This window comes from Lepisosteus oculatus, chromosome 14 (genome assembly GCF_040954835.1).
Source record: "Lepisosteus oculatus isolate fLepOcu1 chromosome 14, fLepOcu1.hap2, whole genome shotgun sequence".
NCBI classification, from domain to species: Eukaryota; Metazoa; Chordata; class Actinopteri; order Semionotiformes; family Lepisosteidae; genus Lepisosteus; species Lepisosteus oculatus.
Genome location: NC_090709.1, coordinates 18,733,553 through 18,756,591, shown reverse-complemented (window position 1 = coordinate 18,756,591; position 23,039 = coordinate 18,733,553). Strand labels below are relative to the sequence as shown.

At 47.8% G+C, this 23,039-nt stretch overlaps 1 protein-coding gene across 1 annotated transcript in view; it reads right to left on the bottom strand.

The window, feature by feature from the left end:
* The window catches only part of LOC138242514 (zinc finger protein 135-like), a 446,217-nt gene that overhangs the window by 417,533 nt on the left and 5,645 nt on the right, over positions 1-23,039 (bottom strand). Inside the window, exon 2 of the mRNA XM_069198048.1 lies at positions 20,844-21,445. Within this exon, the coding sequence (XP_069054149.1) occupies positions 20,844-21,445 (602 nt within the window). The remainder of the gene's footprint in view (positions 1-20,843; positions 21,446-23,039) is intronic.

The following is a 23,039-nucleotide window of genomic DNA, read 5'->3' as shown; positions in this document are numbered from 1 at the left end:
CAGGGTCAGCCATTGTACAGCGCCACCTGGAGCAGTTGGGGTTCAGGGCCTCGCTCAGGGGGGGCCCCAACGGAGTAGGATTCCTCTGCCGGCCGCAGGATTTGAACTGGCAAACCCCTCCCAGCCACAGAGCGCAGATCCTGAGCAGCAGATCTTTCTAGTGATTTGGGAGCGGTCAGAGTATCGACTGGAGTTTTTTTTTAAAATTAAAATAGCACAAGAGCGCATTCAGCAATAGGCTGATCCACCCCCGGTGCGACAGGGGGCTCTACAGGAGGTCCTTCTGGCCTCAGACTGTACAACGCCTCCGCCTTGCGTCGGGGCAGAGGCCACACTGACAGGGACCCATTTCTGGACTGAACGCATCTAGACATCTACTGCGACATCGGTTCTCTTTCTTTTCCCTGTTTACAACCGTTTTCTTGGGGGGGCAATATACGCCAGGGACCCGTGCAATAATACATTTATATTTACATCTATATTATATTCATATGTGCGATACGATTTTTCTGTGTGCTGTTCTGTTCTAGTTTGTTCTTCATGTGTCCTGGACTGTAACGCTTTTAGTGCACCCCTCACTGTACTGATTGTATTATTATTATTAATAATTATTATTATTGTATCATTCGTTACACTGTGGCTGTGTTAAGCTGCTGTTGCACTGCAATTTCCCCTCACGGGATCAATAAAGTATCTACCTTTGCCGATTAAAACTGGCTCAAACCCCACAGTACTGTAACGCAACGGGGGCTCAGGCTGGCGCCCTTACCGCATCTGGTCAGCCCCATCCCGACTGGAGGCTCGAACCCGGGACTTCCGCGTCTCTCTGCAGCGACCCAGCCCCGTGAGCTAAAGAGAGATCTCTCTACAGCCCAGTAGCTGTAGTCCTGCTATCACAGGGAAGGGCGGTGACGTCACCTGCTCTGGTACGCCGGCTCTTACACAGTGCTTGTCGGCCGTAAGCGTTACAGTACGATGAAAAAAAAGGGGGGCGTCGCAGCACGTTATATACATGAAATCAATGTATCTCCGTGCCTATCGGATCCAAGCCTTTGTTAGCGACGCACCCGCCCCTTGTTAATAACCGCGGGACTGTTTCTTCATCTATCGGAACGGAAGGTGTCCGCGGCGCTTCAACACACCTCGAAGGGTCTCCCGATGATACGCTTTTAGAAAAACAAAAAGGGGGTTCATCTGTAACCCCGGTTCACATCGCCTGAAACAATTTCGACGAGAGCATACCAACACTGAGAAACGGTGGTTTGAAATGGAAATCTAATAAGTAAATCGATTCTTAAAAGGTAAAGAGCTTTAGGGAAATATATAACAAGGGTTCAACTGCTGCAGATTCTTAGAAGACAGTTTGTAAACACAGTACGTACCGTGTAGATGACTAAATTAGCCGAGGGTAACTGATAAGCTTGGCAAAATATATATTGGCGGTTTTTTTTTTTGTTTCTATGGTGTGATCCGTTTTGTCTTTCCCTTGCATTAAAACATCTTTCTAAAAAGCCATAACAAGTTGAGTCTCCGACGCACTCTGCAGAGAGTGACTGCAGGGCTCCCGGTATTGCAATACTGAGATAAAGACCTTACTCAGGTTAGAGCACTCTCTCGTGGCTTCCTTGACAGGTATATTTCCAGGAGAGATTAAAAAAAAACTTACTGTTCTCCATCACTGCTCCACTGTTATCAGGTTTCACGACTGCAGGACACACACACACACACACACACACACACACACACACACACACACACACACACACACACACACACACACACACACACACACACACACACACACACACACACACACACACACACACCTGATTGAATTGTGAAGGGGGAGTGGTTGGGACTGTGTGATTAGGTTTTTGGGTGAGTGAAAGTATGTCACCTACTTTCATACTTGCGACTGCCCGGCTCAGATGATCCCAGGCAAGGGCAGCTCGGAGCTACTGAACGGGTTGGTTCATTTGAGGAGGAGAATCTTGAAGTCATTCCAGTCGGAGCTGCGTTTGACACTATTTCCCCCCCTCTCATTGTGCCCTTCCGGAAAGGTTGCAGGATAAAAATAAATAAAATAAAATCTGACGAATTAATAATACCCACGAGTTGGGGGGGGGGGGTGGGGGTTTGGGGAGGGGAGGGGTTACACACTTCTGGTCTCCGGGAGGAGGAGGAAAAAAATATAAAGTCACAAATATTTAACACTGATAATACAAAAAACAATGACAATTATGTCCGACCCGGACAGAAAGCAGCCCGTAACAAAAAAAAAGGACTTTTTGAACAGCTTCCCAGAGGACATAAAAGAACTGGTTTGCTATTAAGGAAAACCTTAGAAGTGTCACCGAGAGAAACCGTCCCATCCCAGTTTATACCATGTATACTGTGCTCTTCGCGGGGCAGCAATCGATAGGGTTGCAGGTTCAAATCCTCAGTGGGACAGTGCTGTGGCACCCCGGAGCAGGGCGCACATTGCCTCCCTAATATACCCCCCCCACTATGGAAACAGGGTCAAGTGTACAGTATGTTGCTCTGGATAAACGCCTCCATCGATCAAATCAATCATTAGTGCTTGGTTTCGTCGGTTCCTGCTCGTCTCCGTGAGCATCTATCTGTCCGCTTTCCTTAAGCCGTTTTGATTTCTCACGATGTTCTGGTCAGGTGCGCTATTAACATATAAGGAATTTCTAAAACGTGGTTTTACATTATTGGTCAGCGCATTACAAAGAGCTGCCTTCAACTGGTGAGGACAGCTCTGAGCAGTCGAACAGGTTGGCTCAGTTTTTTGTTGTTGTTGTTTAATGAGGAGAGAGAGAGAGAGAATCTCTCTCTCACCCAGTTCCAGGCCATATCAAAACTGATCATGTTTTCAGACGGTGTACTTTCAGCAAAGCTTTCCTGAAAAGAAAAATAATAATAATAATATCGCAATTCAACACCTACTTGTGAAAAGAATATGATAGGTAGCGCCACATTCAATAGTTCCCAAACATTAAAAACAGGAGACGGAGAAAAGCGAAGTTCTCCAGATCAACGGAACGAATTCTCTAGAGGCAAAGACGTCACTCGTGCTGAACTTTAATGTCATCAATAAACCGCATGTACAGTAATAATTTCACCTGCGGTTCGGATCACAAAGTTACTTACGGCTTGAAAATATTCAACATAACACATAGCACGCAGGCTGTCATTTTGACAAACAAATAATAGACGATTGAGGACCGTTTTTTCCCCATTAAAGAGAACTTATTATGCTAGGAAGCTGCAGCTCACTAATATGAATAATAATATGAACTCAAATCACCTTCAGGTGTACTCAAAGCAGTCCTCTGAAAATGTAGAACACAGTGAAACTAAAACTATAAAAAACTATTAACTATTCTTACTAATCACAGACATACAAGAAATACAGTACCCACCAAACTTAACAGGCGGTCTTCTAGAATAGAAAAACTGCTGTTTTTGAACATAATTGTAATATTAGGTTTATTCATCATTGGAAGACGAGCTCAACTTAAAGAACAGGGAAATACAAAAAAAAAATATCATATACACAATATGTTCAGTGACGTAATGCAGCATGTATAACTCGTAACAGATTTTGTATGAACTGAAGAAATATTCTGATTCTGTTTAAATGATCAAACGGTACAGTAAATGTATTTATTCGTGTTTTAAATGTTTGCATTTTGTGCATCCGAGTATTTTCTTTTAAAGATCAATTGTAACAGCTAAACGTGGTCAAATGCCGTTGTTTTGTGCATAACGCTAACTTCATTTTAAGTAAATGAAGAATCTTTGGAGTATTAAAAGGTAGAGGAATTAAGGAACAGAAAAGGACATTTGACATCCTGAGGACAGTAGCAGAAAAGGACAGTGTCTCTTGAGGACAGTAGGACAGTGTCCTCTGCGGACAGTGCAACTGGAGACAGTAGCAGAAAAGGACAGTGTCTCCTGAGGACAGTAGGACAGAAGGACAGTAACTGGGGACAGTAGGACAGTGTCTCCTAAAGAAATTGCAGTGGAAAGTGATAGATTTCTCCTTTGCTGAATCTATCTTACAGCTCTCCCCCCATCTTGTGAACATTTGTGAGCTTCAGCGGTTAATCTCGGTCTCTTCACACGCTGCGGTTGGTACCTTCCGACCACAGTTTCCAGCTCAGCTCCGCCACTCCTCCACGTGAATTTCACAATGCAACACAACATTAAACAGAATCAAAAAATGAAAAGATCACCTTCACGTCTGAGGGCTGTAAGCCACAGTTCTAAGGATAGCTGGTAAGATAGACAGAGTGACAGACACACAGGAAACACACAGTCTCACAGTAAAGTCTAGTGTGCAGGCCAGAATTACCCACACAGTCTCACAGTAAAGTCTAGTGTGCAGGCCAGAATTACCCACACAGTCTCACAGTAAAGTCTAGTGTGCAGGCCAGAATTACCCACACAGTCTCACAGTAAAGTCTAGTGTGCAGGCCAGAATTACCCACACAGTCTCACAGTAAAGTCTAGTGTGCAGGCCAGAATTACCCACACAGTCTCACAGTAAAGTCTAGTGTGCAGGTCAGAATTACCCACACAGTCTCACAGTAAAGTCTAGTGTGCAGGTCAGAATTACCCACACAGTCTCACAGTAAAGTCTAGTGTGCAGGTCAGAATTACCCACACAGTCACACAGTAAAGTCTAGTGTGCAGGTCAGAATTACCCACAGTCTCACAGTAAAGTCTAGTGTGCAGGTCAGAATTACCTAGCAGAAGGAGCGTTTCGATCACGAAGCTCTCTCTCCTCCGTATGCTCTGTAACGGTGCGGGGGTTCCCCTTGCACCTAACACTCAGCGTCAACGTCGCTCGACATCATATCGTCCCGCGTAGCTGGAGAGGATTTTAATTCTTCTCCCGTGAACAGCGAACGTTAAAACTCCAAGGAAGAGAAGAAGAGAAAAAAAAAACACATTCTCTATTTGACAGGAAAGGAAAGGAAACTCTGCGCCTGAGCTAGAAGAGCCGTTGGCATGTTTCTGAGCCCCACGCCCACGCAGCTGCGGGAGTATTTACTGAATTAGCGGCACCGGTGGTGCTCACGAAATGAGACGCATTCTCACGCGGATATCGGAGGTGGAGAGAGACAGAGGGTTGCATGTGCTGGTTCTGGGTGGCCCTCTAGTGGGGATCAGCGGTATCGCAGGACGACAAGTACATTTTTGAACCGAAGTTTCTCTGCTCCGTCACGCCTCACCTGACTGATAAGATCAGATCACTTTATTGGCCCTGTACAGTTTCTTGTATTAGGAATTTGTCTTGTCGCAGACCCCAGCTTGCTCTCCGTGAGACACACAGGGAGAGAGAGAGAAACTGGGGGTCAGACTGGACCTGAACCACAGGACCAGCTGTTCTCCTGGTCTAACAAGACTGGACCTGAACCATTGGACCAGCTGTCCTCCTGATCTAACAAGACTGGACCTTAACCACTGGACCAGCTGTTCTCCTGGTGTAGAGAGACTGGAAATGAACCCTTGACCAGCTGTCTTCCTGGTCTAACAAGACTGGAGCTGAACCCTGAACCAGCTGTCTTCCTGGTCTAACAAGACTGGACCTGAACCACTGGACCAGCTGTCCTCCTGGTCTAACAAAACTGGACCTGAACCACTGGACCAGCTGTCCTCCTGGTCTAACAAGACTGGACCTGAACCACTGGACCAGCTGTCCTCCTGGTCTAACGAGACTGGACCTGAACCACTGGACCAGCTGTCCTCCAGGTCTAACGAGACTGGACCTGAACCACTGGACCAGCTGTCCTCCAGGTCTAACGAGACTGGACCTGAACCACTGGACCAGCTGTCCTCCTGGTCTAACGAGACTGGACCTGAACCACTGGACCAGCTGTCCTCCAGGTCTAACGAGACTGGACCTGAACCACTGGACCAGCTGTTCACCAGTTCTTTCCAGGCTCAGACTAATCGCAGAGTAATAAGACTGGAGACAAACATCAGGCAAAAATAATTTTATTAACAATAATTAGAAACCACACCTGATTATCCGCAAATTATTTACATAGAGTCCAAAGATGCCTTCATTGAACTTTACTGCTAACTAACAGAGGCACAGCCGCTCACAGACGACAGGCATTCTCTATAGACAATAATGCTCAGATTTAGAAACGAAATGAGAAATCAGAGATACAAGCATTAACGAGCAAAAACGATAACCTCCGAGTTCAACACTACCTGTCAGGTTAAAGGAAGAGAACAGTTTTTAGAGCAGAAAATAGGAAAAGATGAATAAGAATAATAATTGTTTACACTTATATAGCGCTTTACAGGTCACGGGGAATCCCACTACCACCACCAATGTGCAGCCCCATCTGGATGATGCGACGGCAACCATAGTGCGCCAGAACGCTCCTCACACACCAGCTCTCAGTGGGGAGGAGAGCAGAGTGATGAAGCCAGTTCAGAGAGGGGGGCTATTAGGAGGCCATGATTGGTAAGGGCCAATGGGAAATTTGGCCAGGACACCGGGGTTACACCCCTACTCTTTTCCAGAAACCCCCTGGGATTTTTAATGACCACAGAGAGTCAGGACCTTGGTTTTACGTCTCATCCGAAGGACGGCACCTGTTTACAGTCCAGCGTCCCCCGTCACTATACTGGGGCATTAGGACCCACACAGACCGCAGGGTGAGCGCCCCCTGCTGGCCCCACTAACACCTCTTCTAGCAGAAACCTTAGTTTTTCCCAGGAGTCTCCCCTCCAAGTACTGACCAGGCTCACACCTGCTGAGCTCCAGTGGAGGGGGGCTGCCAGCTGGGAGCTGCAGGGTGATACGGCTGCTGGAATATATGACTTAAAAGCACAGAGAACGGAAAAAAACGTATGCAGCATTTGGAGCTGCAATCAAAGAAGTCCATTTTAATTTTTTTTTCTGAGACACGAAGGAAAAGGTAGGGAAAAGTGCCACTACAGATTCCGTTCTCATTCCTCATGCATGTGAGCGATATGTTTCACGGTCTGAAACTCCCTCATTTTGCCAGCTGACACAACCCTGTGAATCGACCTCAAAGAGCATCTAAAACTGAAAAAGAACGATTCAAGGCCAGAGAATATCAGATCCAGTGCCATCTGTGTGTGTGTATATATATATACTGTAACGCCCTCGCCTGGTGGTGAGGAGGAAGCACCTCTAGGCGCTCATAGTACCGCTGGGCAGGCTGGGAGTTGTAGCCGGGGAGAGTCTGAGGGTCAACACGATGACCAGCAGCTGACCCTGCATGTGTAAATAGTGTCATAGTAGTTCTAGTGTCCTGTGTAGCCTCATAAGCGTATAGCCTGTTGTTAAGTAATTACCACCCTAACGATGTGTACGTGTTCCGTCAGTCTCCTCATGTGCGTGTAGATCCCGTGTTTGGTTTTGTGCGGTTGATAAAAGAATAAAGCTATCGCTTGGTTCGTGAAGCGCGTCTCCACTGGTCCTTTGTCCTGAGAAGAACCTGTAAACGCTACAATACACACATCAATAGTCCAGACTCCCTTCAGTACCTGTCTCTACTCTTTAGAGCTGGTTGATGGCGTGTCGCTGTCTTTCCAGAACCGATGCAGACGACACAATCCGGGTTTGAGTGAGGAAAACACTGGGGCAAAAGGGTCATGCAGGATATGGGGAATAAAAACAGGGGGTGTGTCCAAGGAGGGCTGGTGGTCGGGGGAGGTGTGGCCCAGGCCAACGATCCAGTCGATGAGTCAAACGAGAAATCCCAAAACAGGGCATGAGTCCAAGGCCAGGCGATCCATCCGCGACAGACGATTAAAATCCAGAACCGGGTCAGGACCGGCAGGGGAGGAACGGGAGCAGGCACTAAAAACCACAACGGAGCCAGACGCATCCGGGTCCCGAGCTCGCATGATGCCGGAACCAATGCTGAGCCCGGATTAGCGTCAGCGTCTGGCTTTTAAGGGGGAACTGAAAAGGGGGGAGATGAGGCAAACTGTCACGAACACGGACTGAAATCCGTGTCAGATCTTATAGAAGACCCTATGTGATGTGGTAAGAGCTGGAGAAAACAGGAGGTGTGGTAAAAGGGAACACACAGGGGTTTAATAGTGCACAAAATAATAGTGACAGCCCGTGAGACAGTGTACGGGGAAGACAAAACGGCATCCAAATCCAAACAGGTCCAAGGGCAGGTCAGGGCACAGTCTGAGAGTCCATCAACAAGGAATCTATCCTGGGATGCGACAAAGTTAAAATCTCCGGGAGGGGGGAGCACACGGACAAACAAAACATGGAGGTCCAAGGGTGATGGGGTGAGATCCTCCAGACCCCGGGCTCAGGAAGCGGGAGGTGTCGGGGATGAGGCCTGCGCCCTCAGGAGACGGACGTAGGGTTTCCTGGTGCCAGGCGGGCCTCGCGACATCTTACCCTAATGATGAGCCCCGAGGACTGGAGGAGCTGGTCTTTAAATAATAACTCTAAAAGGGTACACCTGGAGAGCTTAATCACACAGACAATAATGAGAGCAGTGGAGCGCCCTCTAGGGAGGGATGTTGGGTGTGACACAAACAAGGAAGGGCCGGAGTGGTTTAGCGATCGTGACCGTCGATCTGTTCCGATTCCTGAAAGACAGGACAGGAGAGGTCGCAGAGAGGTCAGAGAGACACCCCTTCGCCCGCAGCTGGCCTCTACCCAGCTGCGGCATCACGTGTCGAAAAAGGTCTCCCTTAAACTGGTTTGTTAATTCAGGTCTGACTGGCCCACGTGCTCGAGCAATTGTGTCTGCAATTGAGAAAATGTCGAGGAGGGAAAAAGGCCTCTTGCCAGTCAAAACCTATCCAGTCTGTCTGGTAAGTAGTAGGTGATGAATAAGGCAGTCTCCTAAAACTTGTTTCTTGGGCTTCAACAGCATGGATGGGTTGCTTGTTCCATACTCCCACCACTCTCTGCGTTGATTTTGCAGAGACAAACGTGCAGTCGGGGTGGCAGGGGCGAACTCCCACAGTAGAGAATTTACACTTCACTGGATCTCTGCAGTCAGAGAGGTCTCCCACCCCTGTCAGGACCCATCACACACACACACTTACCCTGGGCTGCAGTGTATCTGACATCAGTGCTTCTACAGCCAGGAGTCTGGGCTCCTAGGATGTAAAAACACAACAAGTACGAATTACTGACAGCAGCAGCTGAAAGACAGGAGACAGTGTTATCAGTACAATCTCAGCTGTACTGAACACAGTCTCCTGCTCTATGGCTGTAACAAGACTGAAGCTGTGGACAGTGCAGTGACTGACACTCTGATACACTTTTTGTGTACTGTTCTGTTTTCTGTATATTCTGGACTGTGAGCGACTCTTCTCAGTGCGCTTCTCACTGACTGTATTGTGTTGTTGTATTATTGTATCATTTCGTGACTCTGTCGCTGTGTTGACAGTGCTGCTCTTGCACTGCAATTTCCCCTCAGGGGATCAATAAAGTAGCCAATTCTGGTCCTTTTCAACTTGAAGTCTCGTGCTGAGAGAACTCGTGAGGACGAGTCTTACAGGACTCCCCCCTCCTCCCTCCTCTCTCCGCAGAGACAGATCTTGAGGTAAGGGTACGATAACATCAACACTAAGGGGCTCAGTAGGAGAGAGATTTATTTACGCTGGAGAGACCAGTATGCGGCCCCCCTCTCCAACACCTGTTTAAAAACTCCTTGTAACAAATAGAAATATTTGTCCCAGTTGGGTTGACTGGAACGGGGGGGATGACTGTGGCATGGACTTGAACCCGCAACCCATCTGTCATGGGTTCAGAGACTTACCGCTGGCCCAACACTGCCCCTGTACACAATGTGTAAATCGCATCTGGATGCAGGCTTCACCTTTGTTTCTAAAAGAACCCCAAACAGTCCAAAGACCATTTCTCAAGTTTTACCGCGGTCCAAAAACATACTGGTACCGAAGTGTGAACGGGCTTCTGAGGACATAGGCCCTGGTGTGTGTGTGTGTGCCCTGTAATAAGCAGTAAAGCCTTTTACTGTCTGCCTCAATGTAGGGTGTAGGGCTTTCTAAACCCTTGTTTGTAATTGAGCAAACTCTTTTATTTCCTATCAATGTTTTTTGTTACTGTAAAGCGCTTTGAGAGGTTACTTTATTATTATTATTATTATTATTATTATTATTATTATTATTATTAGCCGAACTGATTTTTTGTCGCTCATAGCAACAGTCATTAAGGAAGTGACGCTGACAAACAGGAAGTCCTCTGTTGTTCCTGTTTGACCAAGTTTCGCTTCCTCTGAGTTTAAACCCACGTGTGTACAGCCGCTGCATCAATTGTCTGTGTCGTCCGGATCGACTCTGAAGAGATGGAGAATCTGCTGCTTAATCTGGAGACTGAGGCGCACTCTTTCATGGAGACTGTGCTTAAATCGATCGTGCACGAAGTTTCGGGAGTTTTCCGAAACCGGACAGATGATTCCGACAAGTCGATTGAAGACAAACTCCGCCGGATCTCCCAGGTTCTGGCGAGACGGGTCGTGATTAAAATCACGTCTGTCGAACACGATTTCGGAACCGAAGTCGCGCAGACAACGCAGGAAGACGAGCTTCGCTGTCTCATAGAGGTGTTGCTCAAATCGATAGTGTATGAAGTTTCGGAGGTTTTCCAAAACGGGGTGTCTGACTCGGAGGACGAGTTTCAAGACAAACTCCGCGGCGTCGCCCAGATCCTGGTGAGACGGGCCGTGTTTAAGATCACCCAGTGTGTGGAGGAGACTTTCGGGACTGAGATGGCGCAGATGAAGTAGGAAAACGAGAGGCTGAAGGTGAGATTGCGGTTCTGGGAGAAGGAGCCAGGAGCAGGAGGAGATCGGGGACAGACAGATCGTGTTGGACACACGCTTCCCTGTGAAATCACTGCAGAGATAAAAGAAGAGACGGAGCTCTCAGGTACGTGCAGTGGCTTGTATGTAGTAGTGTCTGTGTTTAAAAACGGTGTTTTTAACTTCCTCACTGTTGAAACTGTAGTGGAGAGATGCAGAACGAGGTAGGAGAGGTGTGTGATGTTGCAGAGGGTTGGTTTGCTGCAGACTGAGCTGTTGTGGTCTGGTAATATGATAATAGTTGCTGTTGTGTGCGTTTGGGCAGAAACTCTGTTAAGATTGGCCCAAGTATTATTGCTGTCTTTATTTTTATAGTTTTCTAATCCATTTACACGCTTTCTCGATGTGAAAACAATTAAACTTCTTAGATGAATTGGAAAGACGTTGGTAGGGGGATTATGTATCCATTTAACACAAAAGCCAGGTCGTTATCTCATCTGTGCAGTGTTAATGTACCGCATTGTACATTAAAACAGTGACAATTGTACATTAAAGTGTCTGTATTAACCCCTCTCTCTCTCAGTGCAGTGTTAATGTCCTGAAGTGTCCAGTCAGTGTGTCTGTATTAACCCCTCTCTCTCTCTCAGTGCAGTGTTAATGTACTGGAGTGTCCAGTCAGTGTGTCTGTATGAACCCCTCTCTCTCTCAGTGCAGTGTAGTGTTAATGTACTGGAGTGTCCAGGCAGGGTGTCTGTATGAACCCCCCTCTCTCTCAGATTGCAAACTAAGATTGCAGAACAAAGTAGATGCTTGAAAACCCCTTGCTAAAGACAAGTGCCCACATGTGTGTTGGGGGCCATGGGCCCACGTTGGGGCTTTTTTTTATAATTCTATAATGTTAGCATGCCCGAAGGGTGGACCCCCAGAGGTTTTGTTTCTCCTTACTAAGGAGTTTTTGGTGCCTCTTCTCTGTCGTCTTCAGGTCTTCTGTTCTGTATCCACAACACGGATGGGCGCTTGCTTGGTTAAGCGACCCTGGGGCACCCTTGTTGTGAAAGGCGCTATATAAAAATGACATGAATGGAATAGTGCTCCAGTGGGATTAGATCCCGGGCCGGCCCATGTGACTTTACAAAGTATGTAGCAAATGTGTAAAAGCCACTGGTTGGGGGAAGAGGTTTACTCACAGCATTTAAATGTGAAGCATTTCGCACCATAGCGTGTTGTGTTTTAGAGGTGGAATGTGAATAATATTAATTATAATTGGAGGTTTAAGGGATGTCAGCTATTTAATAAAGCAGCATATCACCGTGCACTTTGTAGTTCAGGATATTAACAACCCAAGTTATTCATGCTGTTAAGATTTCAGTTCCTAAATATGGTTTATGGGTTTTATTTTAAGTGTCATTGTCGGTAATGTGGGCTTTTTTCCCCCCTTGATTGTCACAATTGGAAGTAGTAACGGCAGATTCTGAGATTACTTTTAGCCAGCAATTGAACATCGGAAATTAAATCTGTTTACGGTCTACTTGTATAACACTGATCCAAATGGTGAATTTCAGAAATTGACTAAGTGGTTTAGTCAATAAGTCAAATAACTATTCATCACCCCCAAACTTGTTAGTGATTATACCTGAGTGGTAAAATCAAACTATACGCTACACACAACAATTCCACACACGCGTTAATATATTTACAGTATGTACAAACAAGACGTTTCAGAGGCCTTACATCCTAACCACTGAGATAACCTCAGACTTCTTGTTAGTATTGAGCTCTTAAGTAATGCCCACAGAGGCCACCGTAACAGACAGGCTTCTCAGTAAATGTAATAGAGCTTGTAGTTAAATCTCTCTCTCTGCAAACCCAAATGCCACAAAATGCATGGAAGACTGTCTCGCTATTCTATAAATGCATCCATAAGAAGGAAAGACAACTCTAAGGTATCTTTTACCAAGGAAACCCAAGTTCCCTAGAAATACAGAATGGCACGCGGTCTTTCTCTAGCAAGGTTCAAATATTTATGTTTCATGTGGGTTTGGATGATCATGATGTAGGGCACGGCACAACCTTCAAGTTCCACCTTCTCCTGACCTCTGTTTTCCTCTCTCTTCTCTTCTTTTTCTAAATGGGATGTTATGTGGTGTGCCTTGTGGACTGATCATTGTCAGTCATTAGCCCACAATTTAATTGAGGTACACCAAAGTCAAATTTCCAATTCATTTTTTTTATCAGAGGACCCCCACATCTCAGCAGACGTCCTCTCAGCTTTGAAATGGGAAATGTTTACTCTGTCAGGCCTCAGATGCTTTATTTGACTTCTTACAGACATATCCTAGTCCCCCGTAACCGTAGCTGTAACAAATATAATTCTATCACATGTATCCTCAAATACAAGTTAATATGCAATGGAACTAGTACTGGGTTTGTTCCATGCTGAAAAGAGAAGAAAGGAAGTACAACGTTTCAGCTGTGAAGCCTTCTTTGGGCGGGGTTTCACTTTGTGTTCCTTTTCAGCTGACGCATGCTTACACGGCTACCCGCCTGAACTACAAGTAAATATGCTTTTACTCCCGTGAACTAAACATTAAACAGGTTTGGAATCATAGTTCAACTCTTAAGAGTTATAAAGTGATTAAAGAAGTATTATACTCAAAGATCCATTGGACAAGTCTTTGCTTGGGCTTAAATAAGAGGGAACTTAGGGTTGGTCCAGGGTCCGAGATGGCAGTGGCTGTATTCTGGGAGGGTCCCCAATCTGGGAGGGTTCTGCAGACAGAAGAGAGAGAGAGCTATGTTGACCAAAAGAGTCCCAACTGTCTAATTCCGTTCATCAGGCGAAAACAAGATTTCTTCTGTTGCCGAAAGGACATCTTGGCCTCAGTTTTGTATTTCACTCCCTGCCTGGAGTCTTGAAGAGTTAAGGTCCTGGGTAGGACTGCTTGCAGTCACATGGTTGGGGAAAAGTCTGATTGCCAGTTTTAGTTGGAGAGAGATGAGGAGCCAGTGAGTAAACCTAACAAAAATGAGCTCCTTGACAGTTTTTAAGAGACCGCATCACCAATTGGCCTTCCTTTGGGCAATGCATGGTCTAGGAAAGGAAACAGACTGGCTGGAGCCCATTTGCATAATAAATTATTCCATTGTTCGGCTTTGATACATCTTTGTGATGTCTCTTATCAGAGGGGGCCTCTTTAGTTACATTTCCCTGTGTTTAGAGAGAGGCACCATGCTGCCTTGGTCAAGACGCACAAAGATGATTAGAAATCTTGAATAACGAAATTCTACTCAATTAAGTCTCAGTGAAATTTTGTACCATGGTGTTACTGTATTCAAATTAATGGGCATTTCCTCCTTTATTGTAATTTATGAGCAATTTGTGATTCCTCCTAGTCTCTTTTATTGATGTGTCTGTCTGGACCGTGTCTAGGTGCCTTTTCTGTCCCCAAAAAATTCCAATGGCAGGAAAATTGAGCAGACAAAATGTCCTGCAAGGTGTATCTTTGTTTTCCTGCAATGTGCTTACAGGGTAATCTGTCCTTCCCAGAGTATAACTTTGCCTTGGAAGTTGACTACAGACACTGGGGTTTCATGTCGGCGTTCTTGGTGTTTAGGGCTAACCTTTTGGGTTTCCTGTAGTTCCCAGAACCTCACTTGGGCAGAGGTGTGCCTCCTTGCCTCCTTTTATTTGTATTTTCATTCACTTTCTCTGGGATCGAACAGCTCATGTGTTGTTTGACTGTTTTGTGGCCATCAGGCTTGCCAATATAGCCTCCATCCGTAAAGTAAGTTTCTTTCCTAGCTCGGATTTTATGTTTTTCAGCTTTTTTTTAATGGGATGTTGGCTTTTGAACCCTGTGCAAAGCTGGTGTTAAAGGTCTTGTTCTCTTGTCCCGTGTTTGCAGGGTCAGAGGTCAGCGCTCTCCCTGACTCTGGGGACAGGGCTCCTCTTGAACAGCAGCACAGTGAGGAGAAGGGGGGCTCCCGTCTGATGCAGGAGACAGAGCTCGCCGCAGCACAAGGGAAAGAGACACTCAGTGAGCAGCAGCACCCAGAGAGCAGACAGAGGGTGGAGGATCTGGACTCTGTGCCCACGATGAAGACTGAGCCTGAGAGAGAGACACCTGGGCTCTTCGTATGTGCTGATTTTACAGAGAAGATTAATAATCTGGACACAAACAATATTACACAAGGTTGTAATGAGCTGGGCCGTGTCTCTGTACAAGAGCACAAGGAAGAACTGGGTGAGTTTAATCTTACAGAGCAGGACATGGAGCCCCAGTTGACTGACCCTGCAGAGCAGCAGACTGCTGTACCTGGTGAAGAGAACAGTACTGAGTCACAGCATCCAGAGGAGAGTAAGGACAGGGAGGAACAACAGCAGCACCTACAGCGCATGATGATAATTAGGCCTTGTTCTGTTCAAGTGGAGAGACTCTCATTGCAGAGTCTAAAACATTCATATGATCCCTTAGTATCTGATGACTTCACACGTAGGTTTAATAATCTGGTCACTGAGAAAAGTGTTGAAAGATTAAATGAACTGGGGTGTGTGTCTGTTCTTGGGCACAGAGAGGAACAACTGAATGATCTGGACGGTTTTAGTCTCGGAGAGCTGGAGAGGGAGCCCCAGTTGATTCACACTGCAGAGCAGCAGACTGATGTACCTGGTGAAGGGAACAGTACTGAGTCACGGCACCCAGAGGAGAGTCAGGACAGGGCGGGGCAAGAGCAGCACCTACAGCGCATGATGATAATTAGGCCTTGTTCTGTTCAAGTGGAGAGACTGTCATTGCAGAGACTAAAAGGGGAGGAGGGGTGGGGCTCCAGTCTGATGCAGCAGACAGAGCTCACCGGCGCACAAGGGAAAGAGACTACTGGGGAACAGCACACAGAGAGCAGACAGAGACAGACTGTGCTCGCGATGAACATGGAGCCTGAGAGAGAGACACCTGGACCCTTAATAACTGGGGACTCTGTAGGCCAGTTTAATAATGTGCGTACGAAGGAAATTGCCGAGAGGTTTAATGATCTGGATTCTGTCTCTCCTCGTGGGCCCCAAGAGAATGAACTGGCTGTTTCGAATGCTGTAGATGAGAGACCCCGAACGACTCCCACTGGGGGTCACGAGGGAGAGAACGCAGGTCTGTTTGGGGGCACAGGGCAAGATCATCACGGGGAGCGTTCGCAGAGTGAGAAACCCCAGAGAGGCCTGAGGAGCCAGGGGGGTGATCCGAGGCCTGGCTCAGAGGGTGTGGGCAAAAATTCCTCGCAGCAGCTACCGGGTTTATGTCCGTCCAACGGTTCAAAACAACACCAGCACCTTCACGTGGGGAAGAGACCGTTCGTCTGCGGTCAGTGCGGGGCCAGTTATATTTACCCGATTGACTTAAAAACCCACCAGCTCATGCACTCGAGAGAGAACCAGTTCAGCAGCCGCCAGTTGTACACGTGCAGTCGGTGTGAGAAGAGCTTTAGTACACCAAACCTGTTAAGAAGTCACCAACGCGTTCACACGTGGGAGAGACCGTTTGGCTGCAGTGAGTGCGGGACCAGTTTTATTTGCTCGAGTGACTTAAAAGCCCACCAGCTCGAGCACACGGGGGGGAAAGCATTCAGCAGCGGGCAGAGTTTAACTCCGTCAAACGGCTCGGCGGCGCGCCCACCCGCGCCCCCCAGAAAGCGTCACGCTTGCGATCAGTGCGAGAAGAGCTTTGCTATACCGAGCCGGTTGAAAGCCCACCAGCGCTTTCACACGGGGGAGAGACCGTTCAGCTGCAGTCAGTGCGGGAAAGCGTTCTGCAGCGAGAGGGACTTAAAGAGTCACCAGCGGGTTCACACGAGCAGACGGTTCATGTGTAGCGAGTGTGGGAAGGCGTTTCTGGATTTAAGGGGCTTGCGGTCGCACGAGCGCGTTCACACGGGGGAGAGACCGCTCAGCTGCGGTGAGTGCGGGAAGACGTTTGCCTTTCTGTGCTCCTTAAAATATCACGAGCTCCGCCACACTGGGGAGAGGCGGTTCGGCTGTGCCGCGTGCGGGAAGAGGTTCTTCTCGGCCACCCATCTGAAGAGTCACCGGCTCCGTCACACCGGGGAGAAGCCGTTCAGCTGCAACCTGTGTGGGAAGGCCTTCACACGGCCCTCCCACGTGCGAGCGCACCAGCGGCTCCACGCGGGCGAGCGGTGGTTCGTCTGCGGCCAGTGCGGGAAGAGGCTCAGCAGCGAGAAAGGGCTGAGGGGCCACGAGCGGCTCCACGCGGTGGATCGGCAGTTCGTCTGCAGCCAGTGCGGGAAGCTGCTCGGCAGTGCGGGCACGCTGAGGCGCCACGAGCGGCGCCACGCGGGGGATGGGGAGCCGTTCCGCTGCGGCCAGTGCGGGAAGAGCTTCTCGACGGCGGGCGGCCTGCGCGCCCACCGGCGCGCCCACACGGGGGAGAGGCCCTTCGTCTGCAGCCTGTGCGAGAAGCGCTTCTTCACCTCGAGCCACCTGAAGGAGCACCAGGTCCGCCACACGGGGGAGAAGCCCTTCGCCTGCGGCCTGTGCGACAGGCGGTTCACCCGGCGGGCCTGCGCCAACAAGCACCGGCGCCTCCACGCTCGGGACACGTTCGCCTGCCGCCTGTGCCAGAAGCTCTTCAGCACCGCCGGCCGGCTGAAGACGCACCTGGGCCTCCACACAGGGGGCAGGCCCTACGTCTGCGACCAGTGCGGGAAGGGCTTCGGGCAGGCGGCCTACCTGAAGGCCCACCAGAGCGTGCACACCGGCCTGAAGCCCTTCAGCTGCCGGCAGTGCGGGAGGGGCTTTGCCAAGTCGAGCCACAGGAAGTCCCACGAGACCACCCACACGGGGGAGAAGCCGTTCGGCTGCGAGCAGTGTGGGAAGAGCTTCCGGCGGCCCGCTGACCTCCGGCGCCACCAGGGTTCTCTGAGACACAAGAAGAGAGCCCGTTTGGCTATTGGCGGCAGCCCGGCAACTTGAGGGTCGAACCGTCAATCCATCGTGTCCGCGCACGAGAGCTGGATTCAGGTCAGGGTGGGGGGCGGTTTCCCACGGCACATTCCTCCGCATGAGTGGAACCGCTCGGCTGGAGTCGGCGGAGGGGTGGGCAGCCTCGGGAAAATCGAAAAAGCAGCGGCCCGTTCACACGGGGAGACCGCCGAGTTGTGGCGGGGATCCAGACTCATAATTGAAAGGTTTGGGGTTCAAATCCTGGATTGGACACTGCTTAAGCAAGAAAGTGCAATCAGATTGTTTCAGTTGAACACCTTCTGCATAAATGGATAAATGAATCAGCCAAAGAACTAACCCTTCATCAAATGAGAGGAGGCCTATTGGTAGATTGTTAAAGAATTAAAGAAGCGCCTCTTGTTCTCAATTGAAATGTAAGTCCATGTAATTTACATTTGTGTCCAATTTCCAGTTTGCGTTTCATTGTTTTAATCTGAAGAAATCCGTTGGGTTGTAAACGTCTTTAATGATTTTGAATGTTTGTATTGGAGACCATCACGATAATCTCTTTTCAGGACTAAAGAAATTCAGTTATGTCAACCTCTCAGGGCAGGACATTCCCTTAAGCCCTGGAATGGATCTGGTTGCTCTTTTCTGAAATGATTACAGAGCAGCAATATCTTTTATATATGGCATTGACCACAATTTTTATCATTTTAACATTTTAATCAGGCAATTTTCGCTTAACATCCTTTGATTAAATTCCATCCTTTCAACTATATCTTAAAATGTTGCTAGCTTTCTTATTTGCCTCCCCACATTGTCTTGAAGATGTAAATATATCGGAACATAAAAAACTACAGGACATCTCCTGCATAAGTACAGTGGACTCTTCTAGACCAGTGTGTCCTGTTTTGTATTTATAGTTTACAGTCTCTATTCTCACAGCCTGCAAGCAATACCTTGCACCTGTCTACATTAAACATCCTCTGGAAAATGTTGGCTTAGTCTTGAATTTTATTTAAAATGTTTGCAACTCTCATTTGGTATCATCTACAAATTTGATTAGCTTTGAGGCCTCGGACAGTCTTGGAGAACATCGATAACGGACCGGACTTTTTCTGCCGTAGTAACCCGAGTAAACGTTTTATATCGCCTTATACCAACAGTAGAGAACGCTGTGTTCCACGTTCAAATAAAAGGCACCAATTTCGCTTTTCCTGATGTCGAAAATGTCTCGTCTTTCAAATGTATGCGTCTCTTGGGTTTATATCATTTTAGACGTGTTTCTTGTTTGTATAGTAGTTTTACCTTTTATGCTGTAATTATTTTAACTTTTCTTCCTAGTTTTCTTCCATTACTTCGAGAAAGCTACGCATCGCATAACGTGGCTCGGTCGTGCAAGATGTATTAAATCTTGATAAAAAAACTGATTTTATTTTGCCAGTCGCCGTGAGGTCCACATTACCTGCCGCCCTCCTCTTAATAAAAATGGGTCAAATAACTGTTTGTGCCATGTGTTAATTTCTTTTTCTCTTTTATGTTCGCAGATGTCAAAATGCGGCTGTCTTATTATAAGGCGATAGTGTGTTATATGGCAATGAAGTGGCATTACTGGGAGATTGCGGAATAATGCAATATTGTACTACTGCATCGTTACCCACAACAGCGGAGGTGGGATTTGTTTTTTCTTTCTGTTACTGCTTTTCACGGACAGTCTGCATGGAGTGTTCCACACTCTCTTACCTGCCGAAATGTACTGCGTGCTGTGACTGTGCCCTGTATGAGACCAGAGCCCTGAGACCATCTCGGCAGGTGAGAGAGTCACAGTCGGAGGGTTCAATAATAATAATAACATCATTTTATTAACCCTATACAATTTCTTCCATTAGGAATTTGTCTTTTTGCAGACCCCAGCTTGCTCTCCAGGAGACACACAGACAGGGAGAGAGAAGCTGGGGGTCAGAGCGCAGAGTCCGCCATTGTACAGTGCCACCTGGAGCAGCTGGGGTTCAGGGCCTCGCTCAGGGGGGGCCCCAACGGAGTAGGATTCCTCTGCTGGCCGCGGGATTTGAACCGGCAAACCCTCCAGCCACAGGCGCAGATCCTGAGCCACCGAGCCAACGGCTCCGCCGCAGGACTTAATCGGACAATTGGTAGATTTATATGACGGAGCAGAGGAATCCCTCATCCTGCGGTTCTGATCGTCACCTCTAGAGGGCCCAGAAAGACGAGGAACATTTTTTTCCTCCCCTCATTTCGTCTTACTGGACTTTTAATAATAATTAATAATTGCTTACACTTATATAGTGCTTTTCTGGACGCTCCACTCAAAGCGCTTTACAGGTAATGGGGAATCCCACTACCACCACCAATGTGCAGCCCCACCTCATGTTACGCTGGGGGGTCTATCCGACCCCTTAGTGGACAAGGCCAAGACCAGGACATACAAGGGCATGCTGGGGGAACCAAGTTCATTCTAACGTGAAGCGTTTCGGGCGTGACGGGCAGGGAATCTTCCAGGATGACGATACTCCCCCCACCCTGTTCACCAGTCACGAGCGCTCACCGGAGGCTGGACGAGCCGGAAGACGATCCAAACGCTGTCCGAGTTCCTGTGCGGAACGCTCCGCGCAAGACCGTCAAAAAAAAACAGTAACGGAAAGAACAGAGATCCCACCTCAGCCATTTTGGGTAACGATGCAATATTATAAGATTGCATTATTTAACAAACCTCATAGTGATTTTACTGCTCAGTAACACCATATGACCTTGTTATAAAACATCACAGGTTCTGTGTGAATGTAAAAGACGAGAAACAATAAATGAACATAGGACACAACATTTCTTTGACCCATTTTTATTAGGATTGCACACCTTATTGGCAACATAAAATAATTTCTTGCTTTGGTAACTTTTTAAGTGGCTCGATGATCTAAAACCCACACTGGCTACAGAAGGCTTTCCTGTATGAAGGTGCTGGCACTTTTTTTTTAAACCGGCTTGATGTACTCTCTTTCTTGGGTGGATTTTAGGCCCCTTGACTATCTAATCCGCTTCCCGGATGAATGGTCTCTCTTCTTGTGAACGAACTGGTGTCTACCAAGGTTATTTTTCACACGAAACCTCTTCCCACACTGACTGCAGCTGAATGGTTTCTCTCCTGTGTGAATGACCTGGTGGGCTTTTAAGTGTGCTGGCTGAGTAAAATGTTTCCCACACTGACTGCATATGTAGCCCCTGTGAAGGACCTGGTGCTGTTTCAGTTTCTCTGATGTACTAAAGGCCTTCTCACACCGACTGCAACTATAGCTCTCTCTCGTGTGAATGTGTTGGTGCCTTCTTAAGGAGACTGCTTTCCTAAATGCCTTCCCACACTCACTGCAGCTGAAGGGCTTCTCCTCTGTGTGAATCCTCTCGTGGCATTTTAACTGCATCGATATAGTAAAGCTTTTCCCACACTGACTGCAGCTGAACGGCTTCTCTCCTGAGTGGATGCACAGGTGCATTTTTAAACTACCTGACCGAGTGAACCTCTTCCCGCACTGATTGCAGCTGAAAGGTCTCTCTCCCGTGTGGTTGCGCTGATGGGTTTTCAAGTGCTCCAACCGAGTAAAACTCCTCCCGCACTGACTGCAGCTGAATGGCCTCTCTCCCGTGTGAAGGTGCTGTTGGACTTTTAAGTCCCCCGCTGCACGGAAGCTCTTCCCACACGCGCTTCAGCTGAATGGTCTCTCTCCGGTGCCCGTGTGAGTGCGCAGATGCCTTTTTAAGGTAGACGAGCAGGAGAAACTCTTCCCACACGCAATGCACCAGAACAGTTTCTCTCCTGTGTGAAGCCACTGGTGTGTTCTTAAGTTCCCTGAAGTCTTAAATGCCTTCCCACACTGACTACAGACGGGTGATCTCTCCCTTCTCGTGTGAAGGCGCTCTTGGCGTCTCAAGTTTTCCAAACAATGAAATGTCTTCCCACACTGGCTACAGATGAACCGTCTCTCTCCTGCGTGACGGAGCTCATGACTCTTTAGGGCTCCTAAAACTTAAAATGACTTCCCACACTGACTACAAACGAATGGCCTCTCTTCTGTGTGATGACGCTCGTGGCTCTTTAAGGCTTTTAAACAATTAAACGACTTCCCACGCTGACTACAGTTTAGTGGTCCGTCCTCTGCGTGACGATGCTCGTGAGTTTTTAAGTTTTCTGAAGTCTTAAATGACTTCCCACACTGACCACAGACGAATGGTCTCTCCCCCCCAGGGTGAAGGTGCTCATGGAGTCTCAGGTTTTCTAAGCAATGAAATGCCTTCCCACACTGGCTACAGATGAACCATCTCTCTCCTGCGTGACAGAGCTCGTGACTTTTTAAGGCTCTTAAAACTTTAAATGACTTCCCGCACTGACCACAGATGAAAGGTCTCTCTCCCGTGTGAAGACGCTCATGTGTTTTTAAGCTTCCTAAATATTGAAATGACTTCCCACACTGACTATAGATAAACGGTCTCTCTCCTTTGTGAAGACGCTCGTGCGTTTTTAAGCTTCCTAAATATTTAAATGACTTCCTACATGGACTACAGGCGAAGAATGGTCTCTCTTCTGTGTGAAGACGCTCATGAGTTTTTAGGCTTCCTAAATATTTAAATAACTTTCCACACTGACTACAGATTAATGGTCTCTCTCTTGTGTGAAGACGCTCGTGCCTTTTTGAGGCTTTTAAACAATGAAATGACTGCCCACACTGACTACAGATCAATGGTCTCTTTCTTGTGTGAAGACGCTCGTGTTCTTCTAAGAATCCTAAATGATTAAACGACTTCCCACACTCACTACAGCCGAACAGTCTCTCTCCTGCTTGAACGCGTTGGTGACTTCTTAACAGGTTTGGTGTACTAAAGCTCTTCTTGCACTGACTGCACGTGAACAACTGACCGCTGTTGAACTGTTTCTCTCCTGCGTGCATGAGCTGGTGGGTTTTTAAGTCACTCGAGCAAATAAAACTGGTCCCGCACTGACCGCAGATGAATGGTCTCTCTCCTGCGTGAAGGTGCTGGTGTTCTTTTGAATTGTTGGACTGACATAAACGCAGTATCTGCTGCAATGAATTTTTGTCCAACCCCTCCGAGCCAGGCTTCAGAGGACTCCCCTGGCTCCTCAGGCCTCACTGGGGTTTCTCACTCTGCGAACGCTCCCCCTGACGATCCTGCTCTCTCCCCCCAAACGGACCTGCGTTCTCTCCCTCATGACCCCCAGTGGAAGTAATTCGGGGTCTCTCATCTACAGCATTCGA